This window comes from Pyrus communis, chromosome 1 (genome assembly GCF_963583255.1).
Source record: "Pyrus communis chromosome 1, drPyrComm1.1, whole genome shotgun sequence".
Classification (NCBI taxonomy): domain Eukaryota; kingdom Viridiplantae; phylum Streptophyta; class Magnoliopsida; order Rosales; family Rosaceae; genus Pyrus; species Pyrus communis.
In genome coordinates, this window is record NC_084803.1 from 17,914,973 (window position 1) to 17,936,714 (window position 21,742).

General features: G+C 37.2%; 2 protein-coding genes, 1 long non-coding RNA gene, 4 other non-coding genes and 1 pseudogene across 7 annotated transcripts; 1 reads left to right on the forward strand and 7 right to left on the reverse strand.

Annotated features, from left to right (window-relative positions):
• Positions 1-588: 588 nt before the first annotated feature.
• Positions 589-5,018, reverse strand: LOC137713174 (uncharacterized). The gene is made up of 5 exons (XR_011065277.1): positions 4,400-5,018; positions 4,203-4,296; positions 4,007-4,105; positions 3,742-3,856; positions 589-666 (listed from the first exon to the last, which is right to left on the reverse strand). It is a non-coding gene; the product is annotated as an uncharacterized lncRNA (long non-coding RNA).
• Positions 5,019-5,028: 10 nt separating this feature from the next.
• On the reverse strand, positions 5,029-7,393 carry LOC137713164 (pentatricopeptide repeat-containing protein At2g22410, mitochondrial-like; annotated as a pseudogene).
• Positions 7,394-7,873: 480 nt separating this feature from the next.
• On the reverse strand, positions 7,874-9,914 carry LOC137709997 (CASP-like protein ARALYDRAFT_485429). Its single transcript, XM_068448966.1, has 3 exons — positions 9,641-9,914; positions 8,351-8,483; positions 7,874-8,260 (listed from the first exon to the last, which is right to left on the reverse strand). Exons 1-3 carry the CDS (start codon positions 9,769-9,771, stop codon positions 8,066-8,068), a joined length of 459 nt encoding a protein of 152 aa, XP_068305067.1. The 5' UTR covers positions 9,772-9,914; the 3' UTR covers positions 7,874-8,065.
• Positions 9,915-17,359: 7,445 nt separating this feature from the next.
• On the reverse strand, positions 17,360-19,138 carry LOC137732182 (oxygen-evolving enhancer protein 1, chloroplastic). Its single transcript, XM_068471484.1, has 2 exons — positions 18,834-19,138; positions 17,360-18,303 (listed from the first exon to the last, which is right to left on the reverse strand). Exons 1-2 carry the CDS (start codon positions 19,074-19,076, stop codon positions 17,548-17,550), a joined length of 999 nt encoding a protein of 332 aa, XP_068327585.1. The 5' UTR covers positions 19,077-19,138; the 3' UTR covers positions 17,360-17,547.
• An 810-nt stretch (positions 19,139-19,948) lies between these two features.
• Positions 19,949-20,022, reverse strand: TRNAI-AAU (transfer RNA isoleucine (anticodon AAU)). Its single transcript has one exon. It is a non-coding gene; the product is annotated as a tRNA-Ile (tRNA).
• Positions 20,023-20,112: 90 nt separating this feature from the next.
• On the forward strand, positions 20,113-20,186 carry TRNAV-AAC (transfer RNA valine (anticodon AAC)). The gene has a single exon. It is a non-coding gene; the product is annotated as a tRNA-Val (tRNA).
• An 811-nt stretch (positions 20,187-20,997) lies between these two features.
• LOC137720316 (small nucleolar RNA Z105) lies at positions 20,998-21,065 on the reverse strand. The gene has a single exon (XR_011066494.1). It is a non-coding gene; the product is annotated as a small nucleolar RNA Z105 (small nucleolar RNA).
• Positions 21,066-21,336: 271 nt separating this feature from the next.
• On the reverse strand, positions 21,337-21,422 carry LOC137720489 (small nucleolar RNA SNOR75). Its single transcript, XR_011066527.1, has one exon. It is a non-coding gene; the product is annotated as a small nucleolar RNA SNOR75 (small nucleolar RNA).
• Between the last annotated feature and the right edge of the window lie 320 nt (positions 21,423-21,742).

A 21,742-nucleotide genomic window follows, 5' to 3' on the forward strand; every position in this document is an offset into this window, starting at 1 on the left:
GTTTGCTAAAAATAATAAATTTAAACACTTTATTCATTTGGTTCCAATAGTATTTTAAATTATCATTTAGTGTCACAGTCTAACGGAATTTGTTTAGAATTTTCATTTTAAAAGACACTTCACTTTCAATGAAACTTCTACTAGAAGCACATTGAAGTTTTTAGTAAAAATAAAAGTGTTCACTAGAAAAGTACTTTGAAGACAAAAGCACTTCTAACTTTTTCGGTTAAAAAAAAAAGTAAAAATCACTTTTGATGATCTAAAGCTATTTAACTTATTTTAAAAGTACTTCCAAATGCGCTTATTTCTCTTCACCTATAAATTTCTTAAATTTGACTTCTTTATAGCGTATTATAGCAAGTCTTATTGTGTAACTTAACCCAATATCGACTTCTTTAATGTAAATAATATAGATATTATTGCAAGTTATTGAATCAAGTGTGCGACAAGGGGTGGCGTAAGGTGATCTGGGTGTGCTGGTTTGCTCCCCGACTGTGCCTGCAATCTGCATGCTCCCATGCATGTATACCGGTGCAATGCAAACACAACAACCCCCCCCCCCCCCCCCCCCCCCCCCCCCCCCTCCTCAACTTATTCAATAAGCTTCCAAAGTCTGCCGCCCTTTACTGCTTCTGCGCTTCTACTTCCCCGGCCACTCTTATCATCCTGCAATACACAAACCTCCTCTCTTTTAACCACAAATCTTGTATATATTCAAGAACTATATTTGGCTACTTAAAGGATGAGTAGGAGTTTTTACTTAAAATTGTCCAATGTCAATTTACAGAACTTTGTGTTTATGATCAGAACCGTTCATATTATAAATCACTCTGTAAAAATCACCTATACAAAAAATCAATTAAAACTAGGTTCGTTTAGTCATCAAATTGTACAAAAAATAGATGAACGGAATTGGTAAAAGAATTATAGACCGTCTATGTATTTGCTACACTAGATTGACTAAACGACCTTAGTTTTAATTTATGTTTTGCAAAAGATGATCTTTACAAAGTGATTCATAATATGAACATTTTGATCATAAGCACAAAGCTTTGTAATTCGAATACAAAGAATTTTGAGTAGGAGTTCCTACTAAATCTTGAGTAGCCAAGCGTTGTTCTATATTTATTAATGTTGATAATTACAATGTTGTCATATACTATTATTGTCGTTGTCCCATCTCATCGTTTATGTTGTGGGATTATGAATCTATACTATTCATCATATTAAAGTTAGACAATTTAACAACATAACATGTTAAATTCAACTATAATATCTCTTCTCATCCCTCGCATTGAACCTAAAATATTGATCGAGTGGACTTTTAATTTAATGCCTATATCCATATAAATAATCTAGATTCATTAGTGTAATGTACCATAATATGTCAAATACTACGACAATATAACATTATCATTCATCACATGTGAAACTAAATTGTTCGTAAGTTAGAAGTTAATTAAATGGTGTGCACGGAAGCAAAAAATTCAGATTTACATACATAATTTAACAACATAACATGTCAAATCTTGCATCAATGAAGCATGTTATATAAATCCATTGGCATTGAATTTCAAAGACATTGTTACATCAATACTTTGACTAAAGGTGTAATTATAATTTTTTTCACAATCTGGATTTTTAGAATGTAAAACTTGAAGTGAAAGTGGTTGGAACTTGGAGGATAAGGTTGAGTTTATTAATTACTAATATTACAAATTATTCATGTCACAGTAATCCTACATAAAACACATCCAAATCACACTTAATTTCAACACAATCTTAAACAACAGAAAACTAAACAGGAAATCCAAGCTGGATTTTTTCCATTTTGCCATGCATGCTCATGTTCTCTTGGGGTGGGGTGGAGAGAGAGAGAGAGAGAGAGAGAGAGAGAGAGAGAGAGAGAGAGAGAGAGAGAGTAACAAATAATTGAAATAATATATTTAGTATAAACCTGTCTGCAAAGGGTTGTAACTCCCGACATTACCACGCAGACAATGGAGTTCGTGGAATGTGATTGTTCTTTCTTAATTGTTTTTTACATATGTCAATATGTCTTACATTTTAGAACAAAGAGCTGGCTAATTGTCCCCCTTGTATGCTTAATTTTTATTATTTTTAAAGAGGGACAACTGATGACAAGCCACCGTTATCCATCCCTTTCGAGGGTCTGGAAGACTCACAAAAATATTTCATCTTTCTTCTGACCACAAGTCTAGTTTCCACACCAATAACGGGTTTCCCTTGTATGCTTAATTAAATTTAATAGTTAATACACCCTGAACCGCTAAACCCCATACTTTGTCAGAATGATTACTAACTAATCGTTCTGATTTTGATTATAATAATTATGATTATGAACCTTACTTTATGGGTTCAATTATTAATGTCCCCACATCAATTCCCTAACCCTTCTTTCCTTGAAGCTTCTTTGTGTTCTTAAACTCTCCAATTCCCCCACCAAAATCTCCAAAACAGTCATGCATGTATCCCTCAAAAAAAAAATAAGTGCTTCAATCATGCGCTTTTTTACCAAAAAAAATGTCTAACACCCGATGCCTTTTGTGCTTTTAATCATGCAAACATTGTGCTTTTAATCATTTTTGCAGCAAAAAGCTCTTGTTATTTTGAAAAATGACCTTTTCTGTTCCTTTCTCACCACCCTCTCCCTCTCCCTCACAAATCTGGCTGGACTTTTGGTCTTCATGAGCCCATGCATAACAAGCAAGAGGCTGTATATGTTGGGCTCTAATTTCACTAGATCTAGACCCATATTATATAAAAAGCAAGTATTCATTGCGTAAGACATACGTTTTTTGTTGAAGAGAGGACATGCTACAATGGCATCGACACATTACTGCTCATCCGTTCGTTAATATGTGTTTCATAATTGGTGTATATGAAATGAAAAAAAAGATTATATTCACCCTTCGTTCCATGTCTGGACTATTTATATATAAAAAGAATATATTCGGATTCAATATCAATTTTTTCATAAGAAACTATTTCTGTATGAATTATGGGACTTGCATTCTTTTAGAAGGTGTATTCAATTGAAAATTGAGAAATTTTAATGGATTTATAAATCCACGGATTTTTATGGAGTTTAACTAATTTGTAGAAATTTCATGTAAAATTTTAATTCAATTTCCTCAAAATCTCATAGGGAGATGTGAGATTTGTGAATACTTAAAATACATTACAAAACCTTTCCATTTCCCTCTAATTCCTCAACTTTTCCAAATTCTTTAAATTCAAATTCTAATTGAATACACCTAAAATGTTATAAACTTCTTTAAAATTCTAATTGAATACACCCGGATTTCTAAGAATTTTAATAAACTATCTCAAAATTCTGATTGAATACACATTGAATTTCAGATAATCACTTAAAATTCTGATTTAATATCTCTGAATTCTTTAAAAGAATTAAAATCCCTCAAAATCTCAATTGAATACATCCCCCTTAATTTTGGTTGGACATTTTTCTTTCTTTTGTTTGGTAAATCAATTGAATTTTGAAGCAGACATGTTGGCAACACAAGCAATGAACCCCACCAACCGGATAAAAGCAAATCCTACTCAATTATGTGTGTATTATGAATTCAGACAAAACCCTGGAAAAGAATCCGATCTAACTAATACTTAAACCCTAGTTGGAAGATTTGAAATAAACTTTTAAAGGTTGGACAACATATCGCTTTAACATTATTTTTAAAGGTAGGGCAACGTCATTACCATGCAAGTTCTTGATCCAGAGCACCTTATCCATGCATGGCTGTTTGGGCCCCACCTCTCATTAGCCCCTTAAGATTTGAAAAGACTTGAGCTTTGGTCAAATTGGTTCTGAAATCTGCATTATCAAAGAATACAAAGAATGCGGTACTAAATAGTAAATAATTGAACAGATTTTCAACAAATACAAAGAATTTTTGTCCCCTACTCGTCCTATGAATTCGACAAGATGATTGAGATCACTAAAAATATAGCAGAAATGAGATACCTTGGATTGGATGTGGCTTTCCTTCTTCTTTCCTTGCAAGATTGTGATCTTGGGTTTTGTTTTTTGTGTTGAACTGCAGCAAAAGGATTGGATAATGCCCTACAATCCAAAAATCTCTCTTAGTAAATCTGAATATATAATCCGGTCGAAGAAAAAGGAGCATGATGTTCTTGTTAATACTTCATAGTATACTTACTTTGCATCAATTCAATCAAACTTGTATGGAAGTTTTAGTTGTTCCCATCCGTATATATATTATATTACCATCAGCTGCAGTTTGACGTGAATCTCTGAACACATGAGAATAGAACAGATTATTATTCTCAAGAAAAAAAAGTACAGAAAGGGAAGTGGCTATAGCTGGTTAAAAACTTAACTAGAGAACTTCCTGACCTGTATGTTGTGTGCATCACAATGCGCTTTTCACATATTTTGAACTCGCCATCCAACTTCATTGGCAACGACCATGATGTATCAGTTGGTATTAGGTTCTTTCTGCATGGTTGACATGCGCTCGAACAAGAAAGCAGTAGCAATTCGGGTGCTCAAGCTCCAATTTCTACACTTAATCAAAACCCCTGAAAGGAAGAAACCTGTTTGTAGAACACATTTCTACTTGTTACATAATCATATGTTGTATATCCTACTAAACTTAAGAACCCCAAGGAGCTGAGAATGGCCACAAGCACAAGTTTAAAGGCTTGTCTGTATAGCTTCACTTCTCCCGGAGGGCCACTGTACCCCGCAAGAGCTGTTCACCATGCGGCATGGGATGAATTAGATTTGCCTTTTCCTGTTGGCAGATACTCTCGGCATCTTATAAGCCAGTTCCTCCGATTGCTATATCCATGGCACTTGCCCGCTTCTTGTTGGAATTTCATAATGGATTGCGTAAAGGCAGTACTGTATTCTCTGCTAGGATTAATCTACTCAAGTTTGGAGAAGCTGAGAAAGACAAAGTTTTAAAATGCTGTGAATTTCGATAGTCAGTAACCAAAAAATAAGACCTACATTTTTCTGGACTCTAGAGTGGTTAATGACTTCACATTTCAACGAAATAATCTTCTTGAACTCCAAAAAAAAGTGGATATTTTTTTTCAGAAATTAATTTGATTTTCCCTTGAACGGGGTTTGGTATGAAAAGAACAGGCAATCAGTGCCTGCTTACAAGTCATTACATGTAAAGGCAATAAAAACTGTGAACAATTATCAGGGTTTTAAAGCATTCTAACTTACTGGTTCAGCAGCACGACAATTCTTCTATACCCAAAAATGCATTTGGAGCATACCAAATAGACCGCAGATGATCAGTAATTGATCAAGAATGGAGTATATACTGCTTCAAGTTTTACGTCTCTTGTTGTCAACCATAAATTCATAAACACGGCCATCAATTTCGATCGAGCTCATTGCTCTACTCTTTATGGATCCACCGTCTTTTATTAGTTTCCCGATGATCTTAACATCTTCCCATCTGCGCACTTCACCAAATATGTTTGCTATAAGTACATAAAGCCCAGAACCATACGGTTCCAACTCCAACAGCTGCTTCAGAATTAGCTTTCCCAATTCCACATTTCCATGGATCCTACAAGCACCAAGCAAAGCACCCCAAGTGACAACATCAGGCTTCATAGGCATTCCTCTTACCAGCCTCATTGCTTCTTCTAAAAGTCCCACTCGTCCCAGCAGATCAACCATGCAAGCATAGTGCTCAATTTCAGGTGATATTCTGTAAAAAGACTTCATTTTTTCAAAATAACATCTCCCTGAGTCAAGAAGACCACTTTGACTACAAGCAGAAGGCAGTGCGATGAAGGTCTCATCAGGCCAGATTCCACCTGCTTGCATATGTTTGAATATCATGATTGGTTCTAATCCATAACCGTGCAATGCAAGGGCACGGATAATGATGTTCCATGATACGACATTCTTTTCTGGCATCTGAAAAATAATATACAAGGCAATTCCAACAGCACCGCATTTTGCATACATGTCTATCAGGGAATTATAAAGAGTTACACTGGCTGCAATATTGCAGATGCAAATGTAATTATGGGTTTTCCTTCCAATAACCAAATTGCCAATTTGACTGCAGGCTGAAAGGACGGACCAAGGTAACCTCATCGGGCACCACACTGGAATTAAGCATTTTCTGGAAAAGATCCAAAGCTACCCTGCCCTGGCCTTCTCGGACATAATTTGAAATCATTGAATTCCAAGAAACTACATTTTTCTGTGGCATCTGGTTGAAAAACTCCTCAGAAAATTCAATGAGCCCGTGTTTAGCATATGCTCTAACCATTGACGTCCAGGAAACCACATTTTTGGGAGTCTTTGGATCAAAAATCATTCGTGCCAAGTGCAACTGCCCACACTTGGCATACATATCCAAAAGAGCATTTCTCATAATTTGATCAACTTCAATCCCACTAACCTCAATAAAAAGATGGACATATCTTCCCAGTTCTAAATCACAAGCTTGTGAACAAACAGAGAGTAAAGTAACCAAGGTGCACTTATTAGGCTCAACCCCCAAATCTCTCATCTCCTTAAACAATAAAAAAGCTTCCTCCCATGAACCCGTTCTGGCATATCCACCGATCATCGAATTCCACAAAACCAGACTCCTCTCAGACATATCATCAAACACATTCCGAGCGCAACTGAACAACCCACAAATTCTGTAGACATTAATAAGGGCATTTTGCACGCAAACTTGCGACCCAGTTCCTAGCTTAATACCCTGACTGTGGACAACCACGGCTTCCCAATATGCAGACTGCCCCGCGCAAACGTTGAGCACAAGGGGCAGCGTGAACTCGTTCGGCGAGAGTCCTGAACCAACCATTTGGCAGTGGAGTGAAAAAGCCTTAAATGGGTCGTCACTATTTGAGTAACCCCTTATCAGACTATTGTACATAAACTTGTTTAGTTTAGGAATTTTGTGGAACACGAGCTGGGCGTAAAGGAGTTTTCCGGAATAAGAGACGGAGCAGAAGGATATGAGTTTCCCTGACGGTGACGTTTTCGTTTGTGAGGCTGTGGAGGATGATTTGGGCGTGGAGCTGTCTGAGTTCTCTCATGGAGGAGCATTGCTCTAGGAGATGATGGAGGGTTTGGTGTGTGGAGGTCTTGAATTTGTGGGTGAAATTGGTGGGATTTGGAGGGAGAGTGGTTTGCAGAGAGTGAAAGAGGCGGGAAGCAATGGTCGGATTTTTGGCGGTGAATAACATGGCCGTTGGGCTTTTGGTTTGAGGGTAAATGTAACGGTTTTATGAATTATAAATACCGAGTATTTTTTGTTTAGTTGAAAATATCATGTTGCAACAACAACTAGTCCTTCACTTGTACGGAGGGTCTCGAAACTCACATGAATTAAATAATATATCCCTAGTGAATATGAATCCTTGATGATGTGGATTCTTATTTGAATGTATGGTTCAGAATAACAGTCTAATAGCAACACGTGTCGGATATAACGAAACAGTAGTTCACAATCATGTCATTCATAAAGCTTGTGTAAGTTTAGTTAAACAAAATGACTAAATGTACAACTTCATGCAAATATGGTTACAGAAGGTGTCACTTGCATTTCTTAACAGTTAAGGACCAAGCCCCGAAAACAATGTTCGACTTGCATGTGTTTAGCATATAGCTAGCGTTTCTTCTGAGTTAGGATCAAACTCTTCTTTTGAGTATGATTGGGCCTTGCAACGGTAGAACCTGGTGAACCGGATGTACTACTTCCTAACCTTCTGTGGACCTTGCTTCTCTTATGACGAGGGGGACGACCAGCCAAATTCAGATCAGAAATCAACAACATCAACACAAATGCTTTCAAACCTAAATTTTACTATTACCAAGTGATTAAAATGCGAACTATTTCTTTTTCTTCATAAATACAATTCAACAGAATAACTTTGTAGGTATACATTTCTTTAAGCTTCGTCTCAGAACGTCCCTATCTATATCTCCTAAAAATTTCTGTATATGGACGCGATTGTTCTAATCTCGGTGGAGCTCAATTTTTGTATATGACAACAACCAGCAGGACCTTTACAAAGAAGGAAGAAGCCAGAGATTGAACAGAGAGGAACCTAGTGAAAGAAACCAAGAAAGGAAAGCCATTGCAGCAGCTAACTGATATCTTGTACATAACTTGGCGGGGCAGTAGGATCCGTCGAGATACAGTAGGAGATTTGTGGTACTAGCTGTCGTGCAAGCTGCAGCGAGTGAGAGATACGACAATGCCTGTGATGAAAAGAACATAATATAGTCTTAAGTTGGGAAAAGGAAGAACTTGTTAATGAGATAAATAAGTTTATAGACAAAAACACATACCAAGTCTCCTAAAATAATTATTGTAATTATTCTTGGTTGATGATGCAAACATCTAACGAAGACAGAGTAGGCATCAACGATCACCAGAGTCATGCTCCACGGAACTACCAAACCCATTACCGTCACCAAATAGCTGCAGCACCAACACAAGCAATGGTAACAGTTACAACTGTTACTAGAAGAGTTTCTGGCGAATTACATTCGTCTCCTTCATTGTTGCACACTAGAAAAAACCGAGACAAAACAAATCTGACAACGGCTAACAGACGATTCAGATAGCACCATATAATCCATTCAGTTTACGGGTTAGCACATGAAAAAAAACAAACATTGTTGGCAAAGTGACTTGAATTTGTTAGGTTTTGTAAGTTGAAAAGTTCTTAATTACTAAAATATATACCCCTACCCCAGAAGACTCTTTCAGGGAAGGCAATAGTTAATAGGTTTGAGAACACACGCCATTAAGGACAAGTTCAGGGCGAGGCTATACATTAGAAGTACATTTGGAGAAAGGCAAGCAGCACATACAGGTGAACAGGGCTAGACTTCTTTGGAAATATCATTAGAACATAAGTTCTCAAAGACTAAGTCAATGACTACAGAAACATTGACAAGAACAGACGTGCAAAATTCAACTAAGAGCAGCTGAAACAGCATGATTTCCAATATGGCAACTGGTACTCCTTTTTCAGAGCTCTATTGTTTACACTGTAATGTTTGGAGGCTGAAAGATTTGGCTTCCAATTCCCTATTCCAGAGATTTTTTTTTTTTTTTTTGCAATTTAGATTCATATCATACAGGCCATAAAACCAGTTAATTCTATCAAGCGGTTTGTTGATGCTCTACGATGTTCGAATTAGACTTCAAAGCTGCTAAAAACTAAAACTATCACAATCCCTGGCTTTGATTCAAACATACAAAGTAAACCTTCCCATTGACATAGTTCTTCGTCAAGATACCCGAAATTCGATAGTGAATTACAGAGTCTTGAACAGTTCCTTCTCAACAAAAAGTTCAATATATTTACTTGCTCAATTAGGAGAAACTTAGAAACAAAAAGCATGTACTAAAAATCTTCCATCAAGTCCAAGCATATAATATTTTGCATGTATAAAATATAGTTAAATTTAAACCAGTACAATCTCTATACGATCTTTACACAAATACAATTTCCAGTTCTTGAGAAAACCATAAGGCAATATCCAGCTCAAGAAATCAAAACAGAATTGCCATCAAATTCAAAAACAGAGACATGGGTATTGAAGAACAAGTCGAAATCACAAAAGTACCAGAAAGCGGTGTAGCTGTAGAACTCGACGTCCAAGCACATGAAGAGAAGAGAGGCAGTGGAGAAGATGGTCTGCCCGAATCGCAGAGCCAAGCTGGCACTGGTTCCCAACGACCCCGGCAGTTCATCCATGCTTGCAATTGCATGCAGCAGCAGCAGCAAGAACTCCTCATGGCAAACGAAATTCAAGAACAATTCTTCTCAGCCACATGACCAAGTAATTGTGAGAAAAATGGAGTTACTAAATAATTGTGGGGAAATATGGGGAGGAGGACTTGCTGTGGTGGGAAGAATGGTAATGGGAATGTGAATCGTTGTGGTGAATTGTGAAGGAAAATGAGTGTTTGGGGACAAAAGAAAAGAAAAGTGAAAGGGACGTTAAGGGTACGCAAATTTTGGTGGGTTTTTGGCTTTGGCTTTGGCATCTCCTCCTTCATGAGGGCATAAATGGTTTAATGTTAGGTAGCGATGTGTGGTGGTAACAAAATGCCAAACATTTTATGCCACACTTAACGGATGTGACATTTTTAACAAATTGTCTAAATGTTTTGAATGTTTAAAAAAGTTGTGATCAATTTAAAATGATACTAAAAGGTATGGAATTTTAGAGTCTATTTGGTATTTGATTTGGATCTAATTTTTTAACTCAAAAACAAGTTTTGAGTCACAAATTTAAAGTTCTTGTTTGGTTTTTGATTTGGATCCAATTCTCAAAACCACAACTCAAAATTTTTTCAAAACAAAGCCTTTTTGTTGAAAACACAAAAAGTGTGTTTTTAGACTTTTTGGATCTTCTCTCACGTCTCTCTCCCAATCCCCTCTCTTCCCTCTTGCCTCTTAGATTCTATCTCTGATCTCTCGTCTCAATTGGATACCCCATACCAACCACCAGTGGCGCAGCCACATCGAACCTCGGAACCTACACTGAGAATCTCTATCGTTGATTTTGACTACCAAGTCTTGGAATCCAACCCAAAGCCATCCTTTATTTGCAGGACCAATGTCATCCGTTGGCCGAGAATGTTGCCAAGATCAGAACTGATCTCATGAAGGAGCATCTTACCACTTTCCGAACTCACTTGGAAGCTTTCGCTCGAAAGCAGCAAGTCCCACTTTTTTCTTCTCATTCAATCAATTTCAGTACGAAATAACCCAGCTTTTAGATCAAAATTTCATATATGCACAACGGTTGGAGTGAGAGAGATGATAACAATGAGTTCATCAATGTTGGGCCTGGGTGTTCAAATTTGTTTCTTTTCTGAAAGAGCATGGTAGAAATTTTGATTAGTTTGAGACTCAGAAATTGCATACCAAACAAGGTTTGGATTTAAAATTTTTAAACAAAAACATGAGTTTTTAGAAAAAGTAAAAATTTTGAGTTCAGTTCTCAAGTAAGATATTAAGGGGGCGTTTGTTTGCCCTCACTAAGTTGGACTGGACTGGACTGGACTAGCTATTAGTCCAATACTGTGTTTGTTCCATGCTGGGACTAACATTAATGAGACTAAAGGGGACTAGCATGGACAAAACTCTTCACTAAGAGATCTTAGCGAGACCCCCCAACAACCATGGGACTAGCTAAGACTATCCTCTCTTTCTCGTCCTCGTCATGCTCAACGACCATTCCCGACAGACTCCTCGTCATCTCCGGTCACCTAGATCAATCATTAACTTTCCGACTCTCTTTCAGATCCATTTCACAACCAATTTTCATATAAAATATACCAAATTGAAGCTGAGAGTGACAAGATTACGATTTTACCTGAATCGAGGCCAAAATGTGGTCGAATGTGGTCGAAAAATGGCCTGGAAGTCTTGGCCTGTTTGGGCTTCTTCAAATCCATGACAGATTCGAGCATTCAAAGCTAAGATCTCGGTCCAGGGATGGTGATTAATTTTTTGGTGGTGCTAACTTCATCCAATTTAACGAGGGTTGGCCGGAAAACACATCAGGAAACCTGCAACTCGTCGGGAAAATTGGAGCCGTGAGGTTCTGTTCGAACAACGTATAGCTAGAGAGGGAGGGAGGACAGAGAAATAGAGACTAGAATCAATAAGGAGTTTGACCAGGAATGAGAAAGAGACATGAATTGAGAGGTCTAAGAGGAAAAAAAGAGGGAGAGGGTGGGACGATGAGAGAAGAGGAAAAGAGTGGGACGGAAATGGTAGGAAAAGATGGAGAAAAAGATAAGATCATAATAAAATATTAATAATTTATATATTAAATAATATAATATTATAATTTGTTATTATCCAGCTTCTTAGTCTAATACTACACCAAACGCTTCACTAAGTTAGTCCAGTTTAGTCTAGTCTAAGCCAATCCAGCTTAGTCCTTGAAGCTAATCCAGTCCGAGATAGTCCGGCGCAACAAACGCCCCCAAAGGATCCTTAAGTACTTAATCTTTTTTATATTATTAAGTTTTTTTTTTTAAGCAATATTACAACCATATCTATATTAAAGGGGGGTACGACTCCGAACACTGTAAGTTAAGAAGAAAATCTTAACCATCGAGAAATATTTATATGGCACATGTACACTAACGTTACGCACTAAGAGAATAAGAACATATGTAAATTTTTGTCTCTATATTCCTAGTTTGTTAGCACGAAAAACCAATAACCGTACTCCCCACCATGAGGGTGATTCCAAAAAATTATTAAGTGGGTAAAAATAATAAGTTTCTTTTCCTCCTGTTCTTTTTCCCCAGTAAGGTTCTTTGAATCAAAGTGTATAAAATGAGGGAATAGGCCTTAAATTTGCTATTATATTATATGCCATTGTTTTTCTTTTTCGTGATTAATTGCCCGGTGTATTTTAATACATGTCGGACAAAAATTTGTCAATAAAAAGGAAACTGATCGGGGCAGGTCCTCAACTGTAAATGGACGTTTTGACTGATATCATATATCATCATGTTACTTGAGTTAAAACGAATAAACTAATATAAACGTGGGATGAGATTCTTCTTATACACTTTAATTCGAATTTTTACGCTTATGGTTTAGACTAGCTTAAAGTGGCAGATTATTTTTGAAAATAAATAAACGAACTAATTGTTTTCATATTCAAAGTACCTGTAACCCAACTAAAAATAAAATATTGACTAAAACAAAAATAATAATAATAATGAATAACAAAGTAGTATATTACGAAACCGTGCTACTAGTTTTTGTTTTTTGTTGTTTTTAAAGTTTGGATAACGTTAAGAAAATCAAATTTTTAAACTAAATGATATGTCACTAATAAAAAATAAGCATGTTAATCAATACTTAATTAGCAATCTAATTATCTACAACCACATCATTTGATTTACAAATCTAACGTTACTCTTAAAGTTTATACGGATTTAGCTTTGTCAACATGTATAGATGAAAACTGTCTATTGACAAATTAATATTTAATTAAATGCGTGTTGCTTTTCGTTTAATCTATCTAATATACAATAATTTCCCAAAAGTCATGTTCAATGGTCTCTTTCAGGACTCCGAATTCATGCAACGCATCATGAGAAATTTTTCAATGTACACATAACAGAGACACACATGTTAGATGATATTATATAAGTTTATGGACACTTAAAACAAATTATCTCTAATTATATGATAACATATGGAGTACTGCTTCTTGTTCCGAACACATTAAAAACTCTTTCATGTAATCAAAGATTTAAATATTATTTGATATATGAATAATATAATTACTTTCAAGTTTTGCCACACAAAAGCACACAGAAAATCATGACGCATTAAAAAAAAGTTTGACAATTTTGAAGAGAATAATAGCATACAGTAACTCTATAGTTTGGATCAATCATACGCCACTCAGACCCAGTCCAATTTGTGTGGCTTACCACCCACACAAAAGAAAGGGATATGAGAAAGGAATTAGCTATAGTTGAGAGATCATCGACAGGATGAACAAAATTTGAATGGCGATGTGCTTTGTTCTACTACCAAATGACAACCCACTTACATATTTAGGTTTGTTGTGAAAATATTAAAAATTGTTGAGAAATTCATATACAAATAGAAGAGAGAATTGTTGAATTTCATACTCAATTCTAGTGTATAAGAATGATACAAACGCTCTTTTATAAGAGGTTTTTCATCCAATAGAAAATTGTAGCAAACTATTTATTTTACAGTCTTCGAATGAATAGTGACTTTCCTGTGAATGAACAGCAAATAATCGAATTATTCTTCCGATGAGGTTTGTCTTTTTATTTTTGAATTTGGGACCTATATGGGCAATCTAACCTTCACAACACTCCTCTTTAGATGACTATATATCAATGTCAATTGCCTCATTAAAACCTTAATTGAAAAAATCCAATGGGAAACAATCATGGCGAAAGAAAAAGAGTACAACTTTTCTTAGATCATTAATATAGTGTTGAATGCAATTTTGTTGCCTCATTAAAGTCTTGCTAGGAAAAATCCTAGATGAAGGAAGAAGAGTACAAGAAGCACGTGTCTTCGATTCTTCTCCTGATGAGTATTTCCTCCTGATTCATGCATTCTTCAATTTGGCTAATTACTAAGTCAACGTAATCCAATACCATCATCAACTTCTAAAATGTATATTTCGGCAGATATTTGATGAATCGGTATGCCACGTTATCGTTGGAATGGATTTGTCTTACTTCAATAACTTTGGTCTTCTGAGCTCATGTGTAAAAAAATCTTTGGAGATATGGGTTCAGTCTTATCGTCATTTGATGAATCTTTGCTTCACTTGAGCCATACATGTATTATCTTCGTTAATGATAGCTGGATTGGTGGCACGAATCGTGTTTATTATTAGTGTTTTTGGACTCCTTTTGAGCTCAAGAGTCGATTGGTGGTGTTGGTTGGACTTGGAACCTTCGAAAACCCGAGAACCCAATTTTGGTGCATTGTTCATGCACTCGTGATCGCGAAGGTTTCATCGAGTTTTGAGATTGTAGCAAGCTTTAGGACGTCTTCACGAAGCTTGGGGAGTAATTTTGAAGTGTTTTGGACTTCAAGAAGCTCGAGTTCATCGAGTTACAGGTTTGGCCGGATTATCAAGGTTCCTCCGGCGAGATTCCGTTGGATTTAAGTTCCAAAAATGGTAAGGTTTTGTTCTACTCGTTGTAAGCTTCATTTTAGTACAAATTTCATGGAATTTGGTTGAGAAATGAAGAAGATATTAAGGTTTGAAGTTTTTCCAGAAACCAGCGAAATTTCGAGTTGCTGATGGCGGCAAACGATGGCGACCGGCGAGGCTCACCGGAGAAGGAGGCGAATATTTCGTCAGAGTTAACAGAATATTCTAACGGCGTCAGGTAATGACCGTTAACTTTTTTAGGGTTTTAACGGAATATTCCCTAACGGCGTTAAGGTTTCCACACGCGTGCCAGGCACATGCCCGCGTGTGGCTGGCGCGTCTGGCCGTGCCTTGGCTGACGCGTGGCGGTGCGTGAGAGGTCGGAAATTTTTTAAAAAAATATAGGGATGTTCGTTAGGTTGAGTAAAGCCTATTGGTATATTCAAACACCCCATTTGAGCAATGTATGAGAAGTTATTACCTAAGGTTGGTTATGTGTGTTAATTTGACGTTTATATAGTTGTTTCGCATATAGGTGAGGACTATCCAAAGGACGAGCACAACCACGCGAGGCTCGAGGCTTACGATCCTTCGACGTATCAGTGAGTGGGCTTTTGTTTTCAGTATATATATATATATATATATATATATATATATATATATATATATATTGATTGGTATTTTTCTAGAAATTACGTTTTAATGGTTTTATAATTGAAATGCCATGTCGAATATCGTCGATATTATATTTGTGATTGTGTTGGTTATGCTTTGGTGCCGCGGACGCTCAGTGATTGTGCTTCGGTGAGTATGTTGTTAATGATAGATGTGGTGATGATGAGATTGAGTTATAGCTTATATTCCTGCACCTCGGTGATTGTGCTCTGCCAGAGTAGGGCCTAGCCTTTACGTGATCGTTCACCTCCCGCACCGTACGCTCACTTTAGTTCCAAGGCAGGTGCCAGCCTGTCGTACAAACCATTTTAGGTGGTTCCGACTCGTAGGTGACTTGCGATACATCGCACAGCCTTCACGTGATCGTAGCACTGAGCGTATTTATATACACCAGCCTATCGTACATACCACTATAGGTGGTTCCAACTTGTGTGCAGGATAGTGGTTGAGGAGCTATAGTTTCAGCCGTACAGGTTACTTTAGGTGACTCTGGCTGACATGCTAATATTATTGGCATATTATGATTTGTGTTATCTCACCTGCTTGATACTTATACTATTTGTTTGGATATTCTGACACAGCATATTCTGGCATGGCATGTTTGAGCTTTATCGTTTTAGCATGATTTGATATACGAGTACGTATAATATTTTCTGGAAAGTATACGGGTTTTACAGAGAGGGGTTATTACTTGATATTGAAATGGTTTGAAAAACAAACTTTGTTTTTGCCCACTCACGTTTTCTGTTTTGCGCCCCTCCAGGTTTTAGGTAGCGAGGACGTGGGTGACAAAAGAGGCATTGAGGCATTTCTAACAAAGCACCCTCCTTGTAGGACTTTCTAGTTAACACTTATGTAGTGTTTGTTTATTATGAACTGCACCTAGGATACTTGAACTTTTACTTTGCATTTCTCCTTCCATGTTTGTCGCTATCACTCACTGATCTTTTTATTGTAAATTATCTTGTCGACTTTATTTTTTTCTCGTATTTTCACTCTTTTACTTCCGCATTGCGCACTTGGCTACGTCACCCTCACGTGACGGCCAGCACGCCCCAATTTTTGGATTGAGGTGTGTCAGTAACCTTTTGGGTTGAACATCCTTTGGCTATTTGTTCTATATATGGGTCCATTTTTCCACATTCTTACTTAATTGTAATGGAATTGGCTCTCCATTTTGGCCAATAATGTTTCTTTTCGTTGACGAACAAAAGAACGCGACTCAATATATAGTAGCTACTGTGAAACCAAATTTTTCATTTATTATCATCAAATTGTGATCTCATAATTCTCATGTGCATGCACAAGCATAGTTTCAAAGTTTTTCATTTCTTTGGATATCTATTGCCTCTTAAGGGGCATTACATTGTTTCTTCTATAGTTTAGAGAATGTGGATCGTAACCCATTTTTGAATGTTATAAAGCTTGAATTTTTAATCTCCACCTCCGGGGTTTGAGTCACTAGAACCTATACATCTATCATGCTTCAAGCATGAATCATATTAAAAATTGTAAGTGTTGTGAAACGTGCTAAAAATTGTATAGAAATAGAAGAGAGAATTGAGAAGTAGAAAAGAGTTGAATTTCAATATCAATTCTGGTGTATAAGAATGGTACAAACGCATTTTTATAAGAAGTTTGACAGAAAACTGTAGCAAACTATTTATTTTACAGTCTTCAAAATGAATAGTGACTTTCCTATGAATGAACGGTGAATAATCCAATTTTTCTTCCGATGAGTAATAAGATTTTTGTCTTCTTTAAATTTAGGACCTGTATGGGCCATCCAACCTTTACACCAAGTTACCTTTTTATGTCACTCTCAAATATTGTAACATTACTTTTTTATTGCAAATTATCATCTGATACATTTATCAAAAAAAAAAAAAAACTGCAGTTTAGGAAGAGTGACTCTTCAAAGAATAACATATAACTTATTTGTAAGACACGTTTTGAAGTCAGGGAGGTCTGGAATGAGAATAATTCGAAATTTATCACATTAATAGGCATGATAATATACAAGAAAGGTAATGATCTCAGTGATCTCAGCGCTTGTTGTCCAAGATTAGGTTACAAAGAAAGTTCAGCAACACCTTTTTAATTTATAGCAAAATCTGAAACCCGGAATCACATTAATTTAATACATAAGAAGAAAAATGAAACTAATCAAGCTGAGCATACCAAACTCCCTGGATTTTGACATCCTTTGGAGTCTTGGCTCCCAAGTCAGTGTCAGACGGCTGAATGCTCTCAAACACCCCAATCAACTCACCAGTCTCAGGCTTGCTCTTTGTCACACTCAGTGTGATCTTCCCTGATGATGCTGCTGTATTCTTGGTGTTCTCCTTTGCCAACTCCTCCTCGTCTCCTCTGCCACCTGCCGGCAACGCAACCGCATTGTCGTAACCGGTGGATCCTCCTCTTCCCTTGGGGTCCAAGAAAGAGGATCCGCGGTATGATGGTACTAGAAACTCTCCTGTGAAGTTTTCAGGCTTGCCAGAGGCTACGAGCTGCTTGATGGTAAAGAGGAAGGGCACCCGCTCACCTCCTGGGAGCTGGACTGTCACTGCAGCGTAGTCAATTCCGTCTTTCTCTTCAAACTTGACGGTGCCATCTGGGGCAACTTCGAAAGGTCCTTCGATCTCATCCAGAGTGTAGGTTAGGCGGGTCATGAGCTTGGTGTTTTGGAAATCTGGTGGAGCATTCTTGCTCACACTCTCTGCCTTGACTGTGAAGGATGTTGGCTCTAGGCAGAACTTCTTGGCAGTGTACTTGCCAGGCTTGAACGCGAATGCTTCGGATCCTCCATCGATGGTTGGGCACTGGTTGGCAGTTCCGGTTCCCTTCACTTCCAAGTAGGTCTTGCTCTGGATTTCGTCGAAGGTCAGCCTCTTTGGAGATCCCTCTGCACCTGCTCCCTGAAAACACAAGCGGTGGCCAACAATGACCAAATGTCAATCGCAATTCATCCCCAAAAATGAAGTCCAATGATCACTGGTGTATGTTGTTGTCAGACTGTCAATCCAAAATGAACTAATGAGATTTATATCCATACTATATGAAATCAAATGATGCTACATTATATTGTTAGATTTTCACTCCCAATTATCAGATGAGCATACGTCCATATGATATGCGATTATGATTGTTATCCTAACAACATAACGTATCAAATATCCGAAATAGAGAACATTACTCTCGTCTATTGGGACGATCCAGTTCTACAAATTAATGGAGAACATGTGGATATTGCTATATAATTGCATATACAACTAGTCCAAACTAATGTTTACCCCCTAACTATAGTCCATAAGTAACTAGCAAGTACTAAACATACATTCACAAAAGGTCAAATGCAAACAACTTAATCATTTTTCATCTTCTGCACCGAAATTCCAATCACATGAAGCAAAAAACTGAGGAATGAAATGTAATTAGCACAACATACCGAGACGACGAGGGCGGAAGTAGCAAGAGCAAATCCAGCAATCTTAGAAGCATCAAGGCACTTGTGAGCCAAGTCCTTGAGATCAGATTGCAAAGAGCAAGTGAGCCTAGCAGAGGCAGATGGCTCCAAGCCAAAGGCCTTGGAGACACTCTGAGAGGACCTCAGCTGCACACTGGTCCTCGCCGACACGCCGACCTTGGTCGGCTGCATGAGCGTAGCAGCTGCTTGGAGGGAGGCTGCCATGGTCGTTGGTTCACTATGTTTTTTGTGATATCTCACACAATAATTCGAGTATTTGGAAGCGGGTTTTGTGTGGCAAATGGAGAGTTATTTGGTGGGAGTAAGATAAAACGGATAGGATAAGGCTTGCTGTGATTGGTGGAATGAAGGTAAAGAGATAGATGAGTTGGATGCCAAGTGGCAAGTTCTCATTTGGGATAAAGATACTAGTGGCCAGACAGGATAGTTCATAGATCCTTGGCCTCCTGCTCCAAATGTTTCAGGTTATAAACTATAACATTTTACTTGTCTACATTAGGCTTAATACATGGTTACTTATCCGAAACGAGAATGTATAAAGTAGGAGTGTCACTCTAATTTTTGACATATTCTACGTTTACTAACATAGGATAGGTGAAAAAGTAAGAAAATTCTACGTTTAAAAATTTGTGTCTCATTCTCGTTTCAACAAGGTATCATTATTGAATATCTATCCCGTGCCTAAACAATTAGACATTGCTTATCTAGGGCCTCGATCATGTTCAAGTGGAAGGAAATATACAAGTTCTCGTTCACATAATTATTGGCAAAGCATTACTTCCTCATCCAAGATATCAATTAGCTCAAGGTGAAGTTTTCACAATTATCGTTGACACATGTCTTCTAAGAAGCCGATATAGTAGTTGATACAGTGACTATATTAAACGATAGATAAAACTATAATCTGTAAAAGATCATCGCTCTAACTTGAGCTTGTTCCGAAAAGAAGATATCATTTATGTCATTAATGATTAATCCATTCAAAACCCCCAAAAGAAAAGGAAAAAAAAGCATAAAATTTCAAACTCGCTTGCTCAAATTTCAGGCTTAAAAAAGGAAAATCGTAAAAAACAAATTGGCCCATGCGGGTCTCGAACCTGCGACCTTCGCGTTATTAGCACGACGCTCTAACCAGCTGAGCTAATAGGTTCAACGTTTAGAGTTACAATTATAAGTTACAACAGATCTCGAGATACTGAGAATCATTACTTAGATATTATTAGAGTGTAATCACCATCAGGGTTTCGTGGTGTAGTTGGTTATCACGTCAGTCTAACACACTGAAGGTCTCCGGTTCGAACCCGGGCGAAGCCATCATATTTTGACATTTTTTGAGTTCTGTTCTTTGAGATGATGTCTTCCCCTCCTCCTGATAATATGCAAGTAATTTTTTTAAATCTTTCGACATTGAAAATTTTCATGATATCCTTTTGGTCCAACTTGTCATTGAGATCATCCATTCATTCCAATTCAACTTGTGTTCGTGCAAATTCTCAGTTTAATGTGTGACGAGATATGCCTAAGTTTCATTTAAGCATTTCGTCAAACAAATGATGGGCAAAAAGAGTCCCAAACTAAATGAGCAAGGGGCTTTTCCTCCCATCCATTTTCCGGCCTTCACAAGGTCACCTGACAATTCTTGCCCAACGGCTTAAATTTCAAAATTTTGGGATAGCCTAATCTCTAATGTCAAGATTAGCTTCAATGTGTTGATTGACCAGCAACTTCAAAACCCTTTATTTTCATAATCCATGGCAATACCAAACCTAATTACAGAATTGATTTTGTATTTTGTAGCAATTAACCGCTGCTAATGCGAATTAGCATGTTTTTATGCCATTTTATTTTATAATTACGAAATTAAACCTAAAAACAGAAAAATAGTAAAATTTGAGAGAGGCGAGAGAAGCTCAAAAGTGCTTGAAACAAAATCACAGGTGCTCCCTCAATGAACACTACATTGAGTTTTATCATCATTGCTACCTCATCATCCTTCTCTCTCTCTAAGACTTGACGAACACCAAATCACACTTACAAAATAATTAAAAATTAAATGATTTTTACCCAATTTTCTAAAAGAACAAAACTTTAATTAAAATTAAATTAAAATCTGATTAGGAGGCATTCAGTATGAGTAGGAGGTAATTAATTCATCAAGAATAAATCAGAAAATACGCATCATCACTATGCCCTTTTTTCAAAAAAACAAACGAGAAATTAACCGACACCCAGATAAATTAAGAAGCGAACGCCGCCTGGAACTGCTAGGCCGACGAAAACATGAGGCTCAGCATCTGATCAGCAGAGCCGCCTGTTCCGTTTCCATCGGCCAAGACGGTCCAATAAGATCTTATCTCCTGTATCATCATCATGGGTACCCTCAAAACCCCAAACAAATAAAACCCTAGAAATTTTTTGAAAACAAATAAAAAGAAAGGAAAAAATTGTGGAAATTGGATAGATTTTCTCTCAGACAAATGCCTCGTTTTGTCGTCACGATTTTATATATGAATGGATCGGACTCGTCATCATGGTTGATCATCACCGAGAAAAACCCCAAATAGCAAATTGAAAATAAAAATCATGATTTCAGAACGAATAAACAAAAACTAAAAGAAAGGAGGACTTTTATTGGTAAAAACAGAGCAATAATTGACGGGAAAATCAAAACCAGAATGATTAAGCTAATTACTATGGGGAGGCCGAGAAGAAAGAAGAAAACGGGACAGCTATTTCGACTGCTTCTCCGTCGACCAGATATTGTGCTACTTTTATAGGGCTCAGTGGGGCTGATTAGGGTTAGGGTTTTCGGTGTTGGGCGAATTTACGAATCCGCCATTATTTCGGCTGAACGGAGTGCAGCCATGGGC